The 17,090-nt window shown below is 46.8% G+C and overlaps 1 protein-coding gene across 1 annotated transcript in view; it reads left to right on the top strand.

The window, feature by feature from the left end:
- The window catches only part of RHPN2 (rhophilin Rho GTPase binding protein 2), a 61,057-nt gene that overhangs the window by 19,752 nt on the left and 24,215 nt on the right, over positions 1 to 17,090 (top strand). Inside the window, exons 3-7 of the mRNA XM_037516375.2 lie at positions 5,734 to 5,862; positions 9,964 to 10,039; positions 13,960 to 14,037; positions 14,339 to 14,463; positions 16,248 to 16,414. Of these exons, the coding sequence (XP_037372272.1) occupies positions 5,734 to 5,862; positions 9,964 to 10,039; positions 13,960 to 14,037; positions 14,339 to 14,463; positions 16,248 to 16,414 (575 nt within the window). The remainder of the gene's footprint in view (positions 1 to 5,733; positions 5,863 to 9,963; positions 10,040 to 13,959; positions 14,038 to 14,338; positions 14,464 to 16,247; positions 16,415 to 17,090) is intronic.

Below are 17,090 nucleotides of genomic sequence, written 5' to 3'. Positions count from 1 at the left end.
GTGTGTTCCTGGAGAAATGTCAATAAAAGACTTGGGAGAAAAACAGGATAGGAAACAAGTGGAGAGATAGTGGAGAGATAAGGGTGATGGTCAGAATGCAAAATTCACGTGCATCTTTATGACAAAACACAAACCTTAGGGAGACTTTAGACTTGAGGCGGAGAGGCTGTCATTACATTGGGGGTTTTATGATGGACAAGGTCTCAGAAGCTTCACCTTGAGGGAAAGTGTGTGTGGATGTGATCAGCAGCTTCAGGAAATAGAATGTGGCCTGCCTCAAAGCTTGGTGGTTGACCCCTTAGAGTAAGAGGTACGCCTTCCCATCTTGACTTTTGTAGTGGGTGTCCTCTGAAACCTCCCCAGGGGATAGGTCTTTCCCTGGTGGTCCCTCCAGCAGAGGTTGTGGGGACCTGGGATACCCCACGTGAGGCTGGGGCTAGAATGTCAGTTACCAGACCTCAGGGGTCTCGGGTGGTATACACCCAAGGGGAAGCTGAGAAAAGTTGGGTTGTTCCAAGAAGCCCAGAAAAATAATTTTTTTTCATAGAGGAGGACAACCCTATGGAGGACAACCTACTGGTCTAGGCACCAGTATTGAGGAGACCAAGCCTCTGGCTGCATTCCTAGCATGGGCAGCTGATTCCTGCCTTGTCCTCACCCCAGGCTTTTCCCTGACACCATCTTGAAAGCAATGAGCCTTATTTGAGAAGCCTCCTTCTGCAGAGAGTCACTCTAGGTTGATTTCTAGTCACCAGATACCCAGTGGCCAGCATTGTGGAAACCAATCCTGAGGCCCTGCCCGAGTGACCCACACAGAGGTCCACATCCAAAGAGCAGCCCTTTAATTTATCGCAAATTCTAAATCTCGAATTGTTGCCAAGTCAGAGGGACTTGGCAAATAGCATATAGAAGTGGAAACATCAAGAGTTGGCATATATGGAGGCTCTCCAGGTTTTGGAAAGGCTTTAGGGTCTAAACTGTTGCATTTAAATGGAGCCGTTCTGCTGCCCAGAGCAGGCAGGCTACCCCCACCCTGCCTCTCACCGACTTTACTCCATCATTTGTTCTTCTAGCTACTGATATTTGTTTAGCTCCTGACCATGTAGGAAAGAAAGATGCCAGGTTACAGAAAAAAAAAATAGGAAGAAATAAATTATTTATCTTGCCTCATTCTGAAATGGCTTCATGGCACCTTAACCCATGTGTGAAACAGATAAAGTTAAAACAGGAGTGAATGAAGAATAAAGGAGATTTAGCTGAAAGGAAGGCCAGTACATGCTGCAGAGTCCTGCATATGCTGTTAGACATGGACCACAGTTTGTCTCTGAGCTTCCTGCTAGGTGAAGAAGGCAATGTGTGCTAAAGCACATTTTATATCCGCTAGAGAAAAGCAAAACACTGGCTCTGAAGTCATTTTCAGTACTGAAGGCTGGAAGAATTTTCTCTCACATCCTTGTGGACATTATCAACTAGTGAATCAGTCGTGTGTGTGTGTTTTGTGTAGAAGATATGGGGTGTAGGCCAGAGGTGTGGGGGGTGAGAGGATTCACCATAGACAGAGTGGGGAGCCGAACAGGCAGACTGACTGAAATACACTGCTGAGGGGAGCAGTGGGCAAGACAGGAAGGTCTGCTGTGCCATGTGGGTAGCTCCCTGGCTGGGGATTGAATTTGTGTTGCAGTGGCTGCCGATAGCTTGATAGTGCTGAGACTTAACCCCTTGTGCCACCAGGGAGGTCTATTGTTTGTCTTTCTTATGTAGTCGAGCTATTTGGTGTGTACTGCTATCTCCTTATGGCTTTAATTTGCATTTCCCTATTCACCAATGATATTGACCATCTTTTCATGAGCTTGTTGCTATTAATGTATCTTTTTTTTTTTTTTAAAGATTTATTTATTTATGCATACAAGAACTGGGGTACAGGCCAGAGGTGTGTGGGTGAGAGGATTCATCAGAGACAGAGTGGGGAAAAGAATAGGCAGATTGACTGATACACTGCTGAGGGGAGCAGTGGGTGAGTCAGGAGAGGTCTGCTGCTCCATGTGGGTAGCTCTCTGGCCAGGGATTGAACTTGTGCTGCAATGGCTGCGAATAGCTTAATAGGTTGCATCTTAACCCCTTGTGCCTCCAGGGAGGCCCTAATGTATCTTCTTTTTTTTTTTTTAAAGATTTATTTATTTATTTATACAAGCACTGGGTACAGTCAGAAGCGCAGGAGAGTGAGAGAGTTCACCAGAGCCAGAGCGGAGAGTAGAACAGGCAGAGTGATGAAGTACACTGCTGAGGGGAGCAGTGGGTGGCAGGAGAGGTCTGCGTGCCATGTGGGACCCTCGCCCGGTGACCGGGGATCGAACCAGCGCTGCAGAGGCTGTGGGCAGCTTCGCAACCCAGCGCTCAACCGCTGCACCACCAGGGAGGCCCTAATGTATCTAATGTATCTTCTTTAGTAAGATGTCTATTCATATCTTTGCCCATTTCCACAACGAAATGTCTTTTTGTTATTTTACATAACTATGCTCTAGGTAGAAATTTTTTATCAGATATATAATTTTTAAATGCATCCAGACTATGGTTTATCTTTCTTTCTTTCTTTTTTTTTTTTTAAGATTTATTTATTTATTCATACAAGCACTGGGTATAGACAGAAGCGCGGGAGGGTGAGAGAATTCACCAGAGCCAGAGCAGGGAGCAGAGCTGGCAGAAGGACCGAAGTACACTGCTGAGGGGAGCAGCGGGCGGCAGGAGAGGTCTGCGTGCCATGTGGGACCCTTGCCGGCGGCCGGGGATCGAACTGGGGCTGCAGAGGCTGCAGGCAGCTTCACAGCCCAGCACTCAGCCGCTGTGCCACCGGGGAGGCCCTATGGTTTATCTTTCTATTTTTTAAAAGAATGTTTTTTAAAGGACAGAAGTTTTAAAAGTTGACAGAATTGATCAATTTCTTTTTTAATGGATTGCACTTTTGTGTGTGTAGTTAAGAATATTTTTCCCCGCTCTAAGGTCCTGAAGATTTGCTCCTGTGCTTCCTTCTAATATTGAGGTCTCTGGTGCATTTTGACTTAATGGCTGTGTATGGCAAGAAGTCTAGATGGAGGTTTATTTTTAACTGTTGTGCGGAAAAAAGTTATCACAGCAGTCCTTAGGGACTGTGCTTTGAAAGGTCTGCTTGCGAGGTTAGCCCTTGAAGGTAAATTCTGGAAACTTGGATTTCAGGAGTCCCCACCATTCCCAGAATTGATAAGTTGGCTCTCTCGCTTACATTGTAAAAACTGTAGTTTATTCAGAACCCCTGCTTTCCTTGTGGGCGTTTGGAAATGTGGAACTTGCTAGGCAGAGAGGCCAGCATAACCAGGCTGGAGGAAAGCCCCAGGCCTGTGTCTCTAATGAGCTGCCTTGGCAGAGAGCATTCCACAGTCCTTTTGCCAGTCATAACTCTTGCCAGAAGGAAGTAAGCCATCCTGGGTGACTCTCCTGCAGAGGACTCTTAGCAGTCTGTGCTGTGTCCTCCAGACCTCACCCCATGTACCCTTGGGTCCTCTCACTGTTATATGTCATAGTCATGAGTATGGTTATGTACTGAGTCCTCAAGTCCTCCCAGCAAGTCTCTGAACCTGGGTCTTGTGGATACTGACATGCTTATGGGTGTCCAGTTGCCTCAGCACCATTTGTTGGAAAGACTGTTTTTCCCCCCTGGAGTTGTCATCTTTGTCAAAATCAATTCACCAGGCATCCCTGGTGGCGCAAGGAGTTGAATCTCAGCGCTATGAAGTTATTGACAGACTGTAGCATGAGTTCAATCCCACAGTCAGGGAGCTAACCTAACCCACATGGTGCAGCAGACCTCTCCTGTCTCGCCTGCTGCTCCCCTCAGCAGTGAATTTCAGTCAGTCTGCCTATTTTGTTCCCCACTCTGTCTCTGGTGAATCCTCTTATACCCCATACCTCTGGCCTACACCCCAGCTCTTGTATGCATAAATAAATAAAATAAATCTAAAAAAAATCAAAAATCAAATCACTGTAAGATGTTTCTGGACTCTGCTCTGTTCTCTTGCTTACCCTGATACCATTACCATCTTGCCTTGATTACCATGACTTTATAGTAAGATTTTAAATGGGATAGTGGTACTGTTCCAACTTTGTTCTTTTTCAAAATTATTTGGCTATTATTCTTGGTTCTTTGCATTTCTATAAAAGTTTAAGGATCAGCTTGTCAGTTTCTACTAAAAAGTTTACTGGAATTTTGATTGGAATTGCATTGAGTTAGTTGATCAATCTGTTGGAGAAATTGTCCATAGGCAATAGTGAGTCTTCCAGTCCATAATGTCGCCATTGAATAGGGTAGCAGTGTTTTTTGATTTTCAGTGTATAAGTCTTAGTCTCTCTTGTTAAATTTATCCTTGGTTGCTTTATTTTTTATATTAATGTGAATGAAATTTTTCTTAATTTTAAGATTGCTTATTGATAGTAAATAGAAATAAAATTGATTTTTGTATATTGAATTATGTCCTGTGACCTAAGTTTCTTAGTTCTAGAATTTATTTTATAGATGCTTTGGGATTTTCAACATACCATGATGATGTCATGTGTGCATAAGACATTTTATGTCTTCCTTTCTAATTGGAATGCCTTTAATTTCTTTATTTACTTTATTGACACTGGCTTGAATCTCCAGCACCGTGTTGATTAGAAGTGTCAAGGGCCTCCCCGATGGTGCAGCGGTTGAGCACTGGGCTGCGAAGCTGCCCGCAGCCTTTGCAGCGCCGGTTCGATCCCCAGTCACTGGGCGAGGGTCCCAGGTGGTACACAGACCTCTCCTGCCGCCTGCTGCTCCCCTCTGCAGTGTACTTCGGTCCTTCTGCCTGTTCTGTTCCCCGCTCTGGCTCTGGTGAATTCTCTCACTCTCCTGTGCTTCTGACTATACCCAGTGCTTGTATAAATAAATAAATAAATAAATCTTTTAAAACAAAAAAAAACTGGGCATCTTTGCTTTATTCCTGATCATAAGGAGAGTAGCATCAATCAGTCTTTCACCACTAATTGTGATGTTAGCTGTGGATTTTCATAGATGCCCTTTGTCAAGTTTTGTAAATTCTCTTATTCCCAGTTGATTGAATTTTTATCATGTCTGTTTTGGACTTTATCACATGCTTTATTTTGGTGGATCTATTTCAATAACTGTCATTACCCTATATCTAATAAAATAATATGTTAAATTAGTTAAATTTGAGTTTAAACCACCCTTGCATTATTCCTTGATAAATTCTACATAGTCATAATACTTTTTATGTGATTCTAGATTCAAGTTGCTAGTATTTTTGATAGTTTTGCGCGCGTGTGTGTGTATGTGTATATATATTCATGAAGAATATTGGCCTATTTTGTTTTCTTAGGATATTTTTCTGGTATTTTTCTAACTTTAACTTGTCCCTACTTATGTACTAGAATGAGCTGGGAAGGATTACTCCCAATTGGTAGTAATCCTCTTTCCTCTGGGTCTTTACGGGGATATCTTAGGATTCATGTTGGCAGCTCAGTGTTGCTCTCTGTGCCCCAGGTGTAGACATACACTGGCAGGTGTAGCTCAAGTTGGGGCAGGTACCCAACTTCCTTGAGACACCTTATTAATAGTTTCATCTGCAAGTAGACCTTCAGAGCTTCACTGTGGAGACCAGGGGGTCTGCTCACCCATCATCTGGAGTACTTGGCTGAGAATAATTCTCTTCTCTCTTTTAACAGAGTGGCCACAAACCAGAAGGTACGAGAACAGGTACGCCTAGAACTAAGCTTTCTGAACTCAGACCTGCAGATCCTCAAGGAAGAACTGGAAGGACTGAACATCTCGGTGGGAGTTTATCAGAGCACAGAGTAAGTGGGCGGCATACAGATGGACCCAAGGGTGGGGTGGACCCCAATTTGAGAAGCAATGGAATGATCAGGTCTGGATTTCACTGAGGCGCAAGAGTTAAAGGGATGAACCTGGAGTTTGCTGGGAAATGCCTAGAGTTTCTTATTACTGGAAGTGGGACATAATTTACAGGAGAGCCTTGTGCTGGGGTCCAGGAGGGGAGATGGCACCTCTCACCTGGGCTGAGCGGTGGCCACCATCAAGCTGCCCAGAGTACTTCTGCACTTTGATTTGAGAGCCCACCAGCCAGGCAGGGCCCAAGTTGCCCTGCCTTCTCCCCTTCTACCACACTACCCCTGACTCTGCGTCATCCTGCTTATAGACTTTTCAAATCTTTTACATCAAAGAGGAAGGAACCCATGCACATTCCCGAGGAGATGGTGCAGCTGAGACATGGGAAGTGTAGCCTGTGCAATATTTGAGAAACAAATGTTCTAGTTAAGAAGCATCCCTTAGGGAGTGTCTGTGGGTAGTAATAAATTGAGGTGTGGCCTTTAGGAAAGCTCAGAATGTCTCTCACTGCAAGGTGAGTTGCCTTTGAAAGAAACCTCTGCCTGTAAGAGGAAATAACTCTGAGAAGCTCCAGAGAAACTGTGTGGGGAAGTGAGACTTTTCAAAATGTAGGTGAGCCCCAGGGGAAACCCAGTCAGAAAATAGTTGCCTGGATTAACAGAAGGAAGACTTTTGGGAGACCTGAGTTACCCTTGGAATGTGTTCGCTCCCCCCGTTGTCCCCAGGGCTGTGCTCGGGGCCCCCAGCGCTTTCCAGAGCCAGGGGGAGAATGTTTGAGCATGAAACTTCTGCTCTGGGGGGTGGTAGGGTGGGGGAGGTGGGGGGGGGCCTCCCCAGTGGTGTAGTGGTTGAGCACTGGGCTGCGAGGCTGCCCGCAGCCCCTGCAGCGCTGGCTCAATCCCTGGCCGCCAGTGAGGGTCCCACATGGCGCGCCGACCTGTCCTGCTGCCCGCTGCTCCCCCCAGCAGTGTGTTTTGTCCGTCTGCCTGTTCTTCTCCCTGTTCTGGCTCTGGTGAATTCTCTCACCCTCCCGCACTTGTGACTGTACCCAGTGCTTGTATAAATAAATTAAATCTTTAAAAAAAAAAAAAAAGGAACCTTCTGCTCTCCCCCTTGACATCTGCGCCCTCTGGTTCAGATCCACTTGGGCTCCCGGGGTGGTTTTGAACACCTGGTCAGAACAACCAGTGAAGGCTTCTCCCCATTTTTTACACTTTGATATTTAATGGCAGTGTTTTGCCCTAAAGTTCAAAGGTCCTCAAGGAAGTGGGGCAGGGCCTGTCTTAGGTGATAAACGCAGGCAGTTTCGTACTCCCACTTGCTGCCCCGAAACTCAGAGTTGCAGGCCGTGGCTCTGAAGTTGTTATAGGACAGGGAGAGGGGCAGCCCAAAACCCCGCAAACCTGCCTATTCTAAATGGGTTCTGCCATCCGCCGCATCAACACAAAACATAGGAGACTTTAATGAAAAGGAACTTTAATAAAACTAGGAAGCAATACAGGTAAGGCAAAGAGTCTAGTTTCTAAATCAAGCACCCAAAGTTACCCATCCCCTCGTGGGTAAAAGTCCATCCAAATGGGACTGGCCCAGAGCAAGGCCCCAAGGCCTGCCCCAAGTCTAAAGCATCTTCCAGTGGGGACCCACAGAAAAGGGTCACAAACAACCGGACAAGCCCTGAAGGAAAAGAGCAAAATCAACATCAAGATAAAAGCTGCCATTGTCACCTCCCCACGGGTCTCACCCACATCTGTGTCACCCAGTCCACGACCAAAAGACAAGTGCAGTTTCTTCACATGTCTCTAGGCTCCATGTGCCTCCTCCAGGTCTCCTGGCTCCATCCTGCTTCCTTCCTCAGTCTCTTCTGCAGCTTCTCTTCTTCCTGCTCAGCTCCACCCTCCCTTGGGTGGGGCAGGGAACCTCCCCCTTTCCTGGGGACCACCCTGCTACAAAGTGACCGACTGTCCAGATTTGTAAGGACACTTACGCATCCAAACCCCCGCCCCCCTTCCTGTATTCAAAGCAGATTGTTCAAGCTTCTTTCCTAGCACCGCTGATTTGAACTGTAGACACTTCAAGGTCGGCAGGGAAGAGCAGCCTCATGCAGATGAGAAAACGCAGTGGGGCTGGAGCTCGACACTGGACCTGGGTGCACTGGTGAGGGGTCCTCGGCCCTCCCTGCTCTGGACAGTCAGAGGAAGCAGACCTTGCCACGCTGTGTGGCATGAGGACAGGAGGGCACTGGGATCTGGGGGAGACAGATGGGGCTTATCCCCATCTCCCGCCACCCCCATCTCCCACCAGCCACCGGTCAGGCCCTCTCCCAGTTGGGTCTCTGCTTTTAGCACAGCCCCGTTGTTTTCTGCCTGCCACAAAGGCAGTTTCAGTTTACAGCTGCATTGTCCACTCACCCTGCCCAGCATTCCTGACCTCCTCCCTGGCTGGACTGAGCAGCCCAAGGAGGTCTCCTGTTACAGGTCAGGGAGCTAAATCCTTGTTTGCAAAACACAGCCTGCAACCCATTCATTTCCTGTTGGCCCTGAATGTAGGTGCTGGAGCACTCCCAAGGCAGAGCACTCCCAGGGCGCCCTAAGGGGTAACAAAGTGGTCACTGGGGCGAGGGGAAGTAGAAAGGAAGCAACTGGCCTGGGCCTGACCGGGGCCTGTAATTGAGGTATGCTTAGGTGTCAGATGGAATCCCTTCCAGACCTTCCCCATACAGGTGATGGGAAACCTAGCGGGGCATGCCCAGGGGAGGTGGGCCTGAGAGCCCAGGGGCGGGGGCTGCAGCAGGGGAGGAGAGTGGTGTGTCATGTTGGGGAGCAGGGGGCCCAGCTGTTCTCTTGCACAGCTAGAAAGAAGGGCTGCGTTTGGAGGGGTGAATCAGGGTAGAGCTAGGGCCCCTCACATGTTACATGGTCTGAAAGTCACGAGGAGCCAAGATCATTTTTATTTTTTTTATTTTTATTTTTTAAAGATTTATTTATTTGTTTGTTTGTTTATTTATTTATACAAGCACTGGGTACAGTTGTAACAGGGTGGTCCCCAGGAAAGGGGGAGGTTCCCTGCCCCACACAAGGGAGGTTGGAGCTGAGAAGGGAGAGGAGAAGCTGCAGAGGAGACTGAGAAAGGAAGCAGGATGGAGCCAGAAGGAGACCTGGAGGAGGCGCATGGAGCCTAGAGACACGTGAAGAAATTGCGCTTGTCTTTTGGTCGTGGATGGGGTGACACAGATGTGAGGCCCGTGGGAAGGTGACAATGGCGGCTTTTATCTTGATTTTGATTTTGCTCTTTTCCTTCTGGGCTTGTCTGGTTGTTTCTGACCCTTTTCTGTGGGTCCCCACTGGAAGGTGCTTCAGATTTGTGGCAGGCTTTGGGGCCTTGCTCTGGGGCAATCCCATTTGGATGGAGTTTTACCCACGAGGGGATGGGTAACTTTGGGTGCTTGATTTAGAAACTAGATTCTTTGCCTTTCCTGTATTGTTTCCTAATTGTATTAAAGTTCCTTCCCATTAAAGTCTCATATGTTTTGTGTTGATGCGGCGGATGGCAGAACCCATTTAGAATAGGCAGGTTTGTGGGGTTTGGGCTGCCCCTCTTCCTGCCCTGTAACACAGTCAGAAGCGTGGGAGGGTGAGAGAACTCACCAGAGCCAGAGCGGGGAGCAGAGCAGGCAGAAGGACCAAAGTACACTGCTGAGGGGAGCAGCGGGCGGCAGGAGAGGTCTGGTGCCATGTGGGACCCTCCTCCGGTGGCGGGGAGCAACTGGGGATTTGGCCGGGGAGCAGCTAGGGGTTGAACCTGCTCCGCAGAGGCTGTGGGCAGCTTCACAACCCAGCGCTCAACCGCTGCGCCACCGGGGAGGCCCTCCAAGATCAGGTTTAGAATAGAGATCAGGACATGGCCAGAGTCATTTTTATGTAAGGAAGTTGAATGAACTGAATTAGCATGAGCAAAGGGGCTGGGGCCTGAGCTGGGCTGCTGGGGGAAGGCCGTGGGGTGCAGAGTGGCCAAGTCATGGGTGCTCATCTGCTTTGCTCTGTTCCTTGTAGGGAGGCATTTACGATTCCCTTGATTCCACTTGGCTTGAAGGAAACCAAGGATGTTGATTTTTCAGTTGTACTCAAGGTAAGTCTCACGGCAGCGGGCTTTCGATTCACTGCAGCTAAATGGAAAAAGAAATTGCATCTCTCTGGCTAGTGGCTTAGGCTCAGTGGGCCAAGTTCAGTGATTTCTGCAGGGTAATCCTGGCAGAGACCTTTTGTGACCCTCACATTCTCACTTTTGAGGTTCCTCAGGTGCCTTGAAGGTGAGTGTTGGCTCAGCCCAGCCATCCCCAAGGCACCAAATCCAAAAGGGCCTGCTGTATGTGCCTTGGAATTTTTTTTTTAAAGATTTATTTATTTATGCATACAAGAATTGGGGTGTAGGATAGAGGTGCGGGGGTGGGGCGTGGTAAGAGGATTCACCAGAGAGAGTGGGAAGCAGAACAGGCAGATCTACTGAAATACACTGCTGAGGAGAGCAGCGGGTGAGACAGGAGAGGTCTGCTGCGCCATGTGGGTCAGCTCCCTGGGCTGGCCAGGGCCAGGGTTCGAACTTGTGCTGCAGTGGCTGGTGGTAGTTTGATAGCGCTGTGCGCCACTAGGGAATTTAATAATTGTCTTGGAATTTAAAAATTGTATCCTATTTTAGTATCTTTTTCTTAAATTTTGTAACCAATTAGGTAATTTGGGAGAATAGCCACCTTTTTATTGTGAAACATTTTATTGTGAAAAATTCCAAACAGAAAAATGGAATCTTCCATACTTTCTACCTAGATTCGGCCATAAATATCTTGCTGTTCTCACTTTATCACCTTTTTGTTCATGGATACATCCCAGTATCTGTACATTAATGGATCTTTTTCTTCGTGTATTTCAAAGTAAATCAAAGATGTTGGTTCACTACTGTTAAATATTTGAATAGCTAGAGTTGTTTGTTTCATGGGTATCTGGCCTCCTCTCTCTTTTTATTCCTTCCTTGATAAATGACATTTTTATTGAGATGTAATTGGCATGCCATGCAAGTCACCTCTTTAATGCGAACAATATCGGGACTCTCCTTACTGGTATGTGTCTCTGGCAGCCAGCAGGTATCTGGAGGCCCCCTGCCCCCCACCCCACCAGCCTGTCACTGCTCTGGGTACGGGCGATGTCTCGGACCTCCCTTCCTTGCCTGTGGCTGGGAACTCGAGAGGCCTCATGGAGTACCTTTTGCTGCCTCCTCAATCTGAGTTTTAATCAAGCACCTCAAGCTTCCTTTGAGGAGGAGAAAGGGGAAATGAGGTGGGAAGGTTTTGTATCTGGGCTTTTCCCGAACACATGTGCTGTAGAGGATTAACCCCAGGATCATGAACAGTGCTTTAAAGAATGTTTCTTCCCACAGTAATCTGTTAGTTGACTTATCTGGACTACTTTTAGTTTAGAAAAGAAAAAATTATATGATATTTTGGCTATACTACAAAATGTGTCGTTTTCAAAGCAATTAGCACCCCAAATGCTTCTACACTTGACCTCCATCCTGGAGCTGAGACTCTGAGTTGCTTTCCCCAAGGACCTTTTTCACTGCTGCCTTGTTTAAATCCAGGTCCCGGTCCCTGTCAGTTGGAGTTTATTTGGGGTTGGAGAAGGGATGTTGGTAGTGTTAGAGGACCCTGGATACTACAGTAGACATTTGATTTTCCGGGTAGAAAATGATTGAGAAGATAGTTGTTGTTTTTTTTTTTTTAATATTTATTTTATTATGCATACAAGAGCTGGGATATATATCAGAGGTGTGGGAAAGTGAGAAGATTCACCAGAGACAGAGTGGGGAGCAAAACAGGCAGAATGACTGAAATATACTGCTGAGGGGAGCAGTGGGTGAGCTGGGAGAGGTCTGCTGCACCATGTGGTTCAGCTACCTGGCCGGGGATTGAACTCGTGCTGCAGTGGCTGCCAATAGCTTCATAGTGCTGAGATTTAATCCCTTGCGCCACCAGGGAGGCCCTGAGAAGATACAACTTTATGCCAACTTTGCACCAACCTTCTGAACTTTTCGATTTGATGCTAGCCTGTGAGACTTGAGAACACTTATGTGTGTGGAAATGTCATGAGTTGTTTTTGTAGATAGTTTCTTAGTAGGTTGCTCTGTGCCAGAGCTGCAAGAATGCAAGCATATGAAGCGACTGTCTTGGAGAAGCTTCACGGACATCTGTAAGGACCCAAACATGTCACATGAATTCCACATTAAAGCAAGTATAAAAAAATCACATGTTGTGGGCATGGCCAACTGCTATTCAGCTGAGGCTTCTAACCATATTATTTTAGCCTAAAAGCAACTCCACAAATGTCAGTCACAGAAATGAGAATGTTTGTGGACATTCTATTTTCTCCTTCCATGTTTGTTTTTAAGAGTAACATGGGCACCACAGAAGTAGCCCAGCCAACTTAATCAGGGCAGTTCAAGTTGTCTTTCAGACCTGAGGTATTTGTGTGGTGGCCAGTAAGTCTCACATGTGACTTCCTTCTATTTTATTTTATTAAAAAAAATATTTATTATTTTTGTGTAAAAGAACTGGTGTGGGGTGTGAGAAGATTCTCCAGTGACAGAGTGGGGAGCAGAACAGGCGAATCTACTGAAATCCACTGCTGAGGGCAGCAGCGGGCAAGACAGGAGAGGTCTGCTGCACCATGTGGGTCAGCTCCCTGACTGGGGATTGAATTCAGGCTGCAGTGGTGATAGCGCTGAGATTTAACCCCTAGGCCACCAGGAAGGCCCCAGAAGGTTTTATAATTCAATGCTGTGTTATGGAATATTTGGCATATGAAAACATGAGACACATGCCAACTCAAAAAAAAAAAAAAAAGCAAAGCAAAGTTGTACATTCATTGTGTCCAGTGTCATTCTTGTAAGACGAGTGTGTTTGTGTATGTGTTTGTGCACACACACACTGAACATACAGAAAGCAAGTGGGGTGTTTATGGAGAAGGCAAGTTTACAGAATTGAACTGTCTCGACCTTCTTGCATCTGTGCTAGAACTGATCCTGTGTACCTGTTATCTGACACTAATTTTTCCCCTATACTCCTTGTTTTCTTCTAACCTGATGTAATTTACATATTTAACTGTCTGCTGTGTGTGGTCTGTGCCCCCTGCAAGAATATGAGCTCCGTGGGGGAATGATCTTTGCTATGATCACTGATGTAACCCAGGCCTGGCACATAGTAGGTGCTCATCAGTAGGTATCACGTGACTGAACCAACTCAGAGTGCTTGTCATGCTCTGGACTGCAGTCCAGTTGGAGGTCTCTCCACGGTGCTCCATTTACAGAGTGCTGAGTTGGTCTCACCAGAGTTTCCATGCACACCCTGAGGGGCCACCATCATAGTCACCACACACCAGTTTCCTTCACCAAGGAGAGCCTGTATCCTCAAATTGAGGACATTTTAAAGGGTAAAGGGCTGAGCCTCTAAGTTTCTGTAATGTTTGCCAGAATTGTTTACGGAGTTGCAAAGGCAATTTTTTAAATTAAAAACTTTCCTTTTTACTGTATCAACAAAAACATAAGCAAAATGAAAAGCCCATCATTCAGAAAATCACTGCAGTGCATGTCCTCAGCTAAGTCTTTCTGTACTTTACGTGTGTTTTATCTATTTATTTTTTAAAGATTTATTTATTTATGCATGCAAGAACTGGGGTACAGGCCAGAGGTGTGCGGGGGGGGGGTGAGAGAATTAACCATATGAAGAGTGGGGAGCAGAACAGGGGGCTCTGCTGAAATACACTGCTGAGGGGAGCAGTGGGTGAGACAGGAGAGGTCTGCTGTGCCATGTGGGTCAGCTCCCTGACGGGGTGGGGGGGTGGGGGTTTAACTCGAGCTGCAGTGGCTGCATATTGTTTCATAGTGCTGACACTTAACCCCTTGCATCATCAGGGACCCCCACTTTACATGTGTTTTAAAAGGGGAATGTCGTGTTACCATGTGGTTTTGAGTCTTAAGACTGTCTTATCTCACTTTTCTTACAGGACTTCATCCTGGACCATTATAGCGAAGATGGTTGCTTGTATGAAGATGAAATAGCAGATCTGATGGACCTGAGACAAGTGCGTTTTTGTGTGCAGCGGGAGGGGCGTGACTGCTCTAGCTTGTTGGGTCTTCAGACTGTCCCATAATTGCGCACTTGGGGTCTTAAAGAACTTATAGGGACTGTGGGAACCCAAAATACCATAGTCCTACCCACTGGCACATCTGGCCTGGATCCTGGACTCCTGAGTTCACTTCAGCCCTTTCCACTCCTTCCAGAGTAGATGATACCACAGAGGGGGCCCAAGCTGCACAGAAATTGATGTGGAGCATCTTGGGGGGTGTTGTCCCTGCTCATGCCCTCTCTGTTCCTTTCCTCAGGCTTGTCGGACACCCAGCCGCGACGAGGCCGGTGTGGAGCTGCTGATGACTTACTTCACCCAGCTGGGTTTCGTGGAGAGCCGCTTCTTTCCCCCAACCCGACAGATGGGGATCTTGTTTACCTGGTGGGTGCTGAGTCTGAGCCCCAGCAGCTTCCCCTGCAGCCACCGTTTCAGAGCCTGCCAGCACAGAGGCTCCTGTTTCTAACTATGGTGTAGATGGGGGGGCGGGGGGGGGGGCGGCTGGCGTGGGGGGGTGTGTTTATTTATGAAGGGACCTAACGACGGAAAGCTCCAACAGACCGCGGCTTCTTGCTTCTCAGATCTAGTGAGCCCAGGAAAAGTGGCATTTTTTTGGTGCTCGTTTTATCACTGGGGAAACTGGCGTCTCTGAGGTGGAACTAACTAGAAGCCAAACACTTGGGTGTGGGTTTATGGGCAGGGTAAGTAGGGGGAGCTTAGAACTAGCCATCAGGTTTTGTCGGGTGTCAAGGGCAGCAAAAAGAAATAGATCAGAAGATGAAAGCTGAAGCAGCACATTGGATTCTTCTCCTGAGGTGGAATGGTCAGAGTTCTCACTATGTAAATACCCTGGAATTGTTTTCCCTCTTCTCTGAATTTGGGTGAAAGGAGAGGAAATCCCAGCAGCTGACTTGCATATGCAGAGTTAAATTTCAGCACGGGAGGTGGCTTGGGATGCCTTCCTTTGGAAAGGAAAGGAGAAGACCTTCCCTGAAGACACATGCATGGCTGACAGGGCAAGTGTTGAATTAGGAAGATCTCTCAGTCCACCTCCTGGTTGACATGTGAACTTTAAAATAAATCCCGAATCTTTTAGACTTCAGGAAGAATTATGAGGGATGAGTAACTGCTTTATTTCATTTAAGAGAAGTCATCCATTTTTGGGTTGTTTTTGAAATAATTTTTATTGAATTAATATTATAACAGATTTCAGATGTGCATCATTATAAAGCAACATTTGCATGTATTACATTCTGTTCACCATTAAAAGTCAATTCTATCCTTCATCATTCAAATGACCTCTTCACTGCACTCACTCCCTGCCGCCTTTTCTGGTAACCACTGATTTAGTTTTATAGTCTAATAGTGGGTTTTTTTTATTTATTTAGTTTATTTTTATACCATCTTATACCATTATAACACCTTTTATTTTTTAGAGCAGTTTTAGATTCACAGCAAGATTGGGGGGACGGTGTAAATATTTTTCACATACCCCTGCCCTCACATACATCCTCCCCCAAAATGAACACCCCCTTCAGAACCTACAATGACACATTATTACCCAAATCCATAGTGTACATTCCAGTTCGCTCTTGGTGGTTTACATTCTGTGGGTTTGGACAAATGTGTAATGATATGTATCCAGCATTAAGTATCATGCAGGGTAGTTTCACTGCATTGGAAACTCTCCCTGCTCCACCCTCATCCCTGCCCCCCACCAAAAAACCCCAAAAAACAAACCCTGGCAATCTCTGATTCTTTTTCTGTCTCCATTGTTTTGCCTTTTCCAGAATGTCATATAGTTGGAATCATACAGTATGTAGCCTTTTCCGATTGACTTCTTTCACCTAGTAATATGCGTTTAAAGTCCCTGCATGTCTTTTCACGGCTTGATGACTCATGTGTTTTTAGTGCTGAGTGATATTGTACAGTTTATCCACTCACCTACTGACGGACATCTTGGTTGAGAAGCCTGATTTTTGCGTGTGATGTGGGTGTCTTTATCTAGTATGATCAAGTTCATCGTCTTGTTTAGAAATGAAAGCTTCATTGCATGCGCATCTTTGAATTTTATTCAAGCAATAAATTTTGTCCTATTCCTGCCCCCTTAAAAGTGGCAGTAACTAGCCAGGTTACCCTGATTCTGACAGCACGTTTATTTTAAATAGGTATGACTCCCTGACAGGGGTTCCTGTCAGCCAACAGAACCTGCTGCTGGAGAAAGCCAGCATTCTGTTTAACATCGGCGCCCTCTACACCCAGATCGGGACCCGGTGCAATCGGCAGGCGCAGGCTGGGCTGGAGAGCGCCGTGGACGCCTTCCAGAAGGCCGCAGGTGTGTCTCGGGAGCACTGGGGGAGAAAGCCTTGGCACCGGACACCCCAGCTCTCAGGAAGAGGCTCTGTGGGTGCCCCAGACCCACCCTTGGCCTCATGGGCCTGATAGGGCCCAGTCAGTTTCCAGTGCTGGTGTAACTTCCCCCTGCTTATTGGCTCATTCCCAACATTTGAGTTGCAGTAGGCTTGTGTGCATAGGGAATCCTGTGGTTAACCTTTAATCTTTTCCAAATGAGTGGCCCCAAGGATGCAGGTGAATGAACTGTTCCTTGGAACACTATATTGAAGAAGAGAAGATTTATCAGAACAGTGAAAATGTGGCTCTTCTTTCTTTTTTGGAGGTGCCTCATTGGTGCATATTACTATCCTTCCTTTTTATTTAGTTCGGTCACTTGTTTTTTTTAAAGATTTATTTTATTATGCATACAAGAACTGGGGTACAGGCCAGAGGTGTGGGGGTGGTGGTGGGAGGATTCACCAGAGACAGAGTGGGGAACAGAACAGGCAGACCGACTGAAATACACTCCTGAGGGGAGCATCAGGCAAGTCAGGATAGGTCAGCTGCACCATGCGGGTTGCTCCCTGGCCAGGGATTGAACTCATGCTGCAGTGGCTGCAGATAGCTTCATAGTGCTGTGTCTTAACCCCTTGTGCCACCAGGGAGGCCCTAGTTCT

This window comes from Talpa occidentalis, unplaced genomic scaffold (assembly GCF_014898055.3).
Source record: "Talpa occidentalis isolate TD23 unplaced genomic scaffold, MPIMG_talOcc4v2.1 talOcc4.17, whole genome shotgun sequence".
Lineage (NCBI taxonomy): Eukaryota > Metazoa > Chordata > Mammalia > Eulipotyphla > Talpidae > Talpa > Talpa occidentalis.
This window is presented reverse-complemented; position numbering and strand designations above follow the sequence as displayed.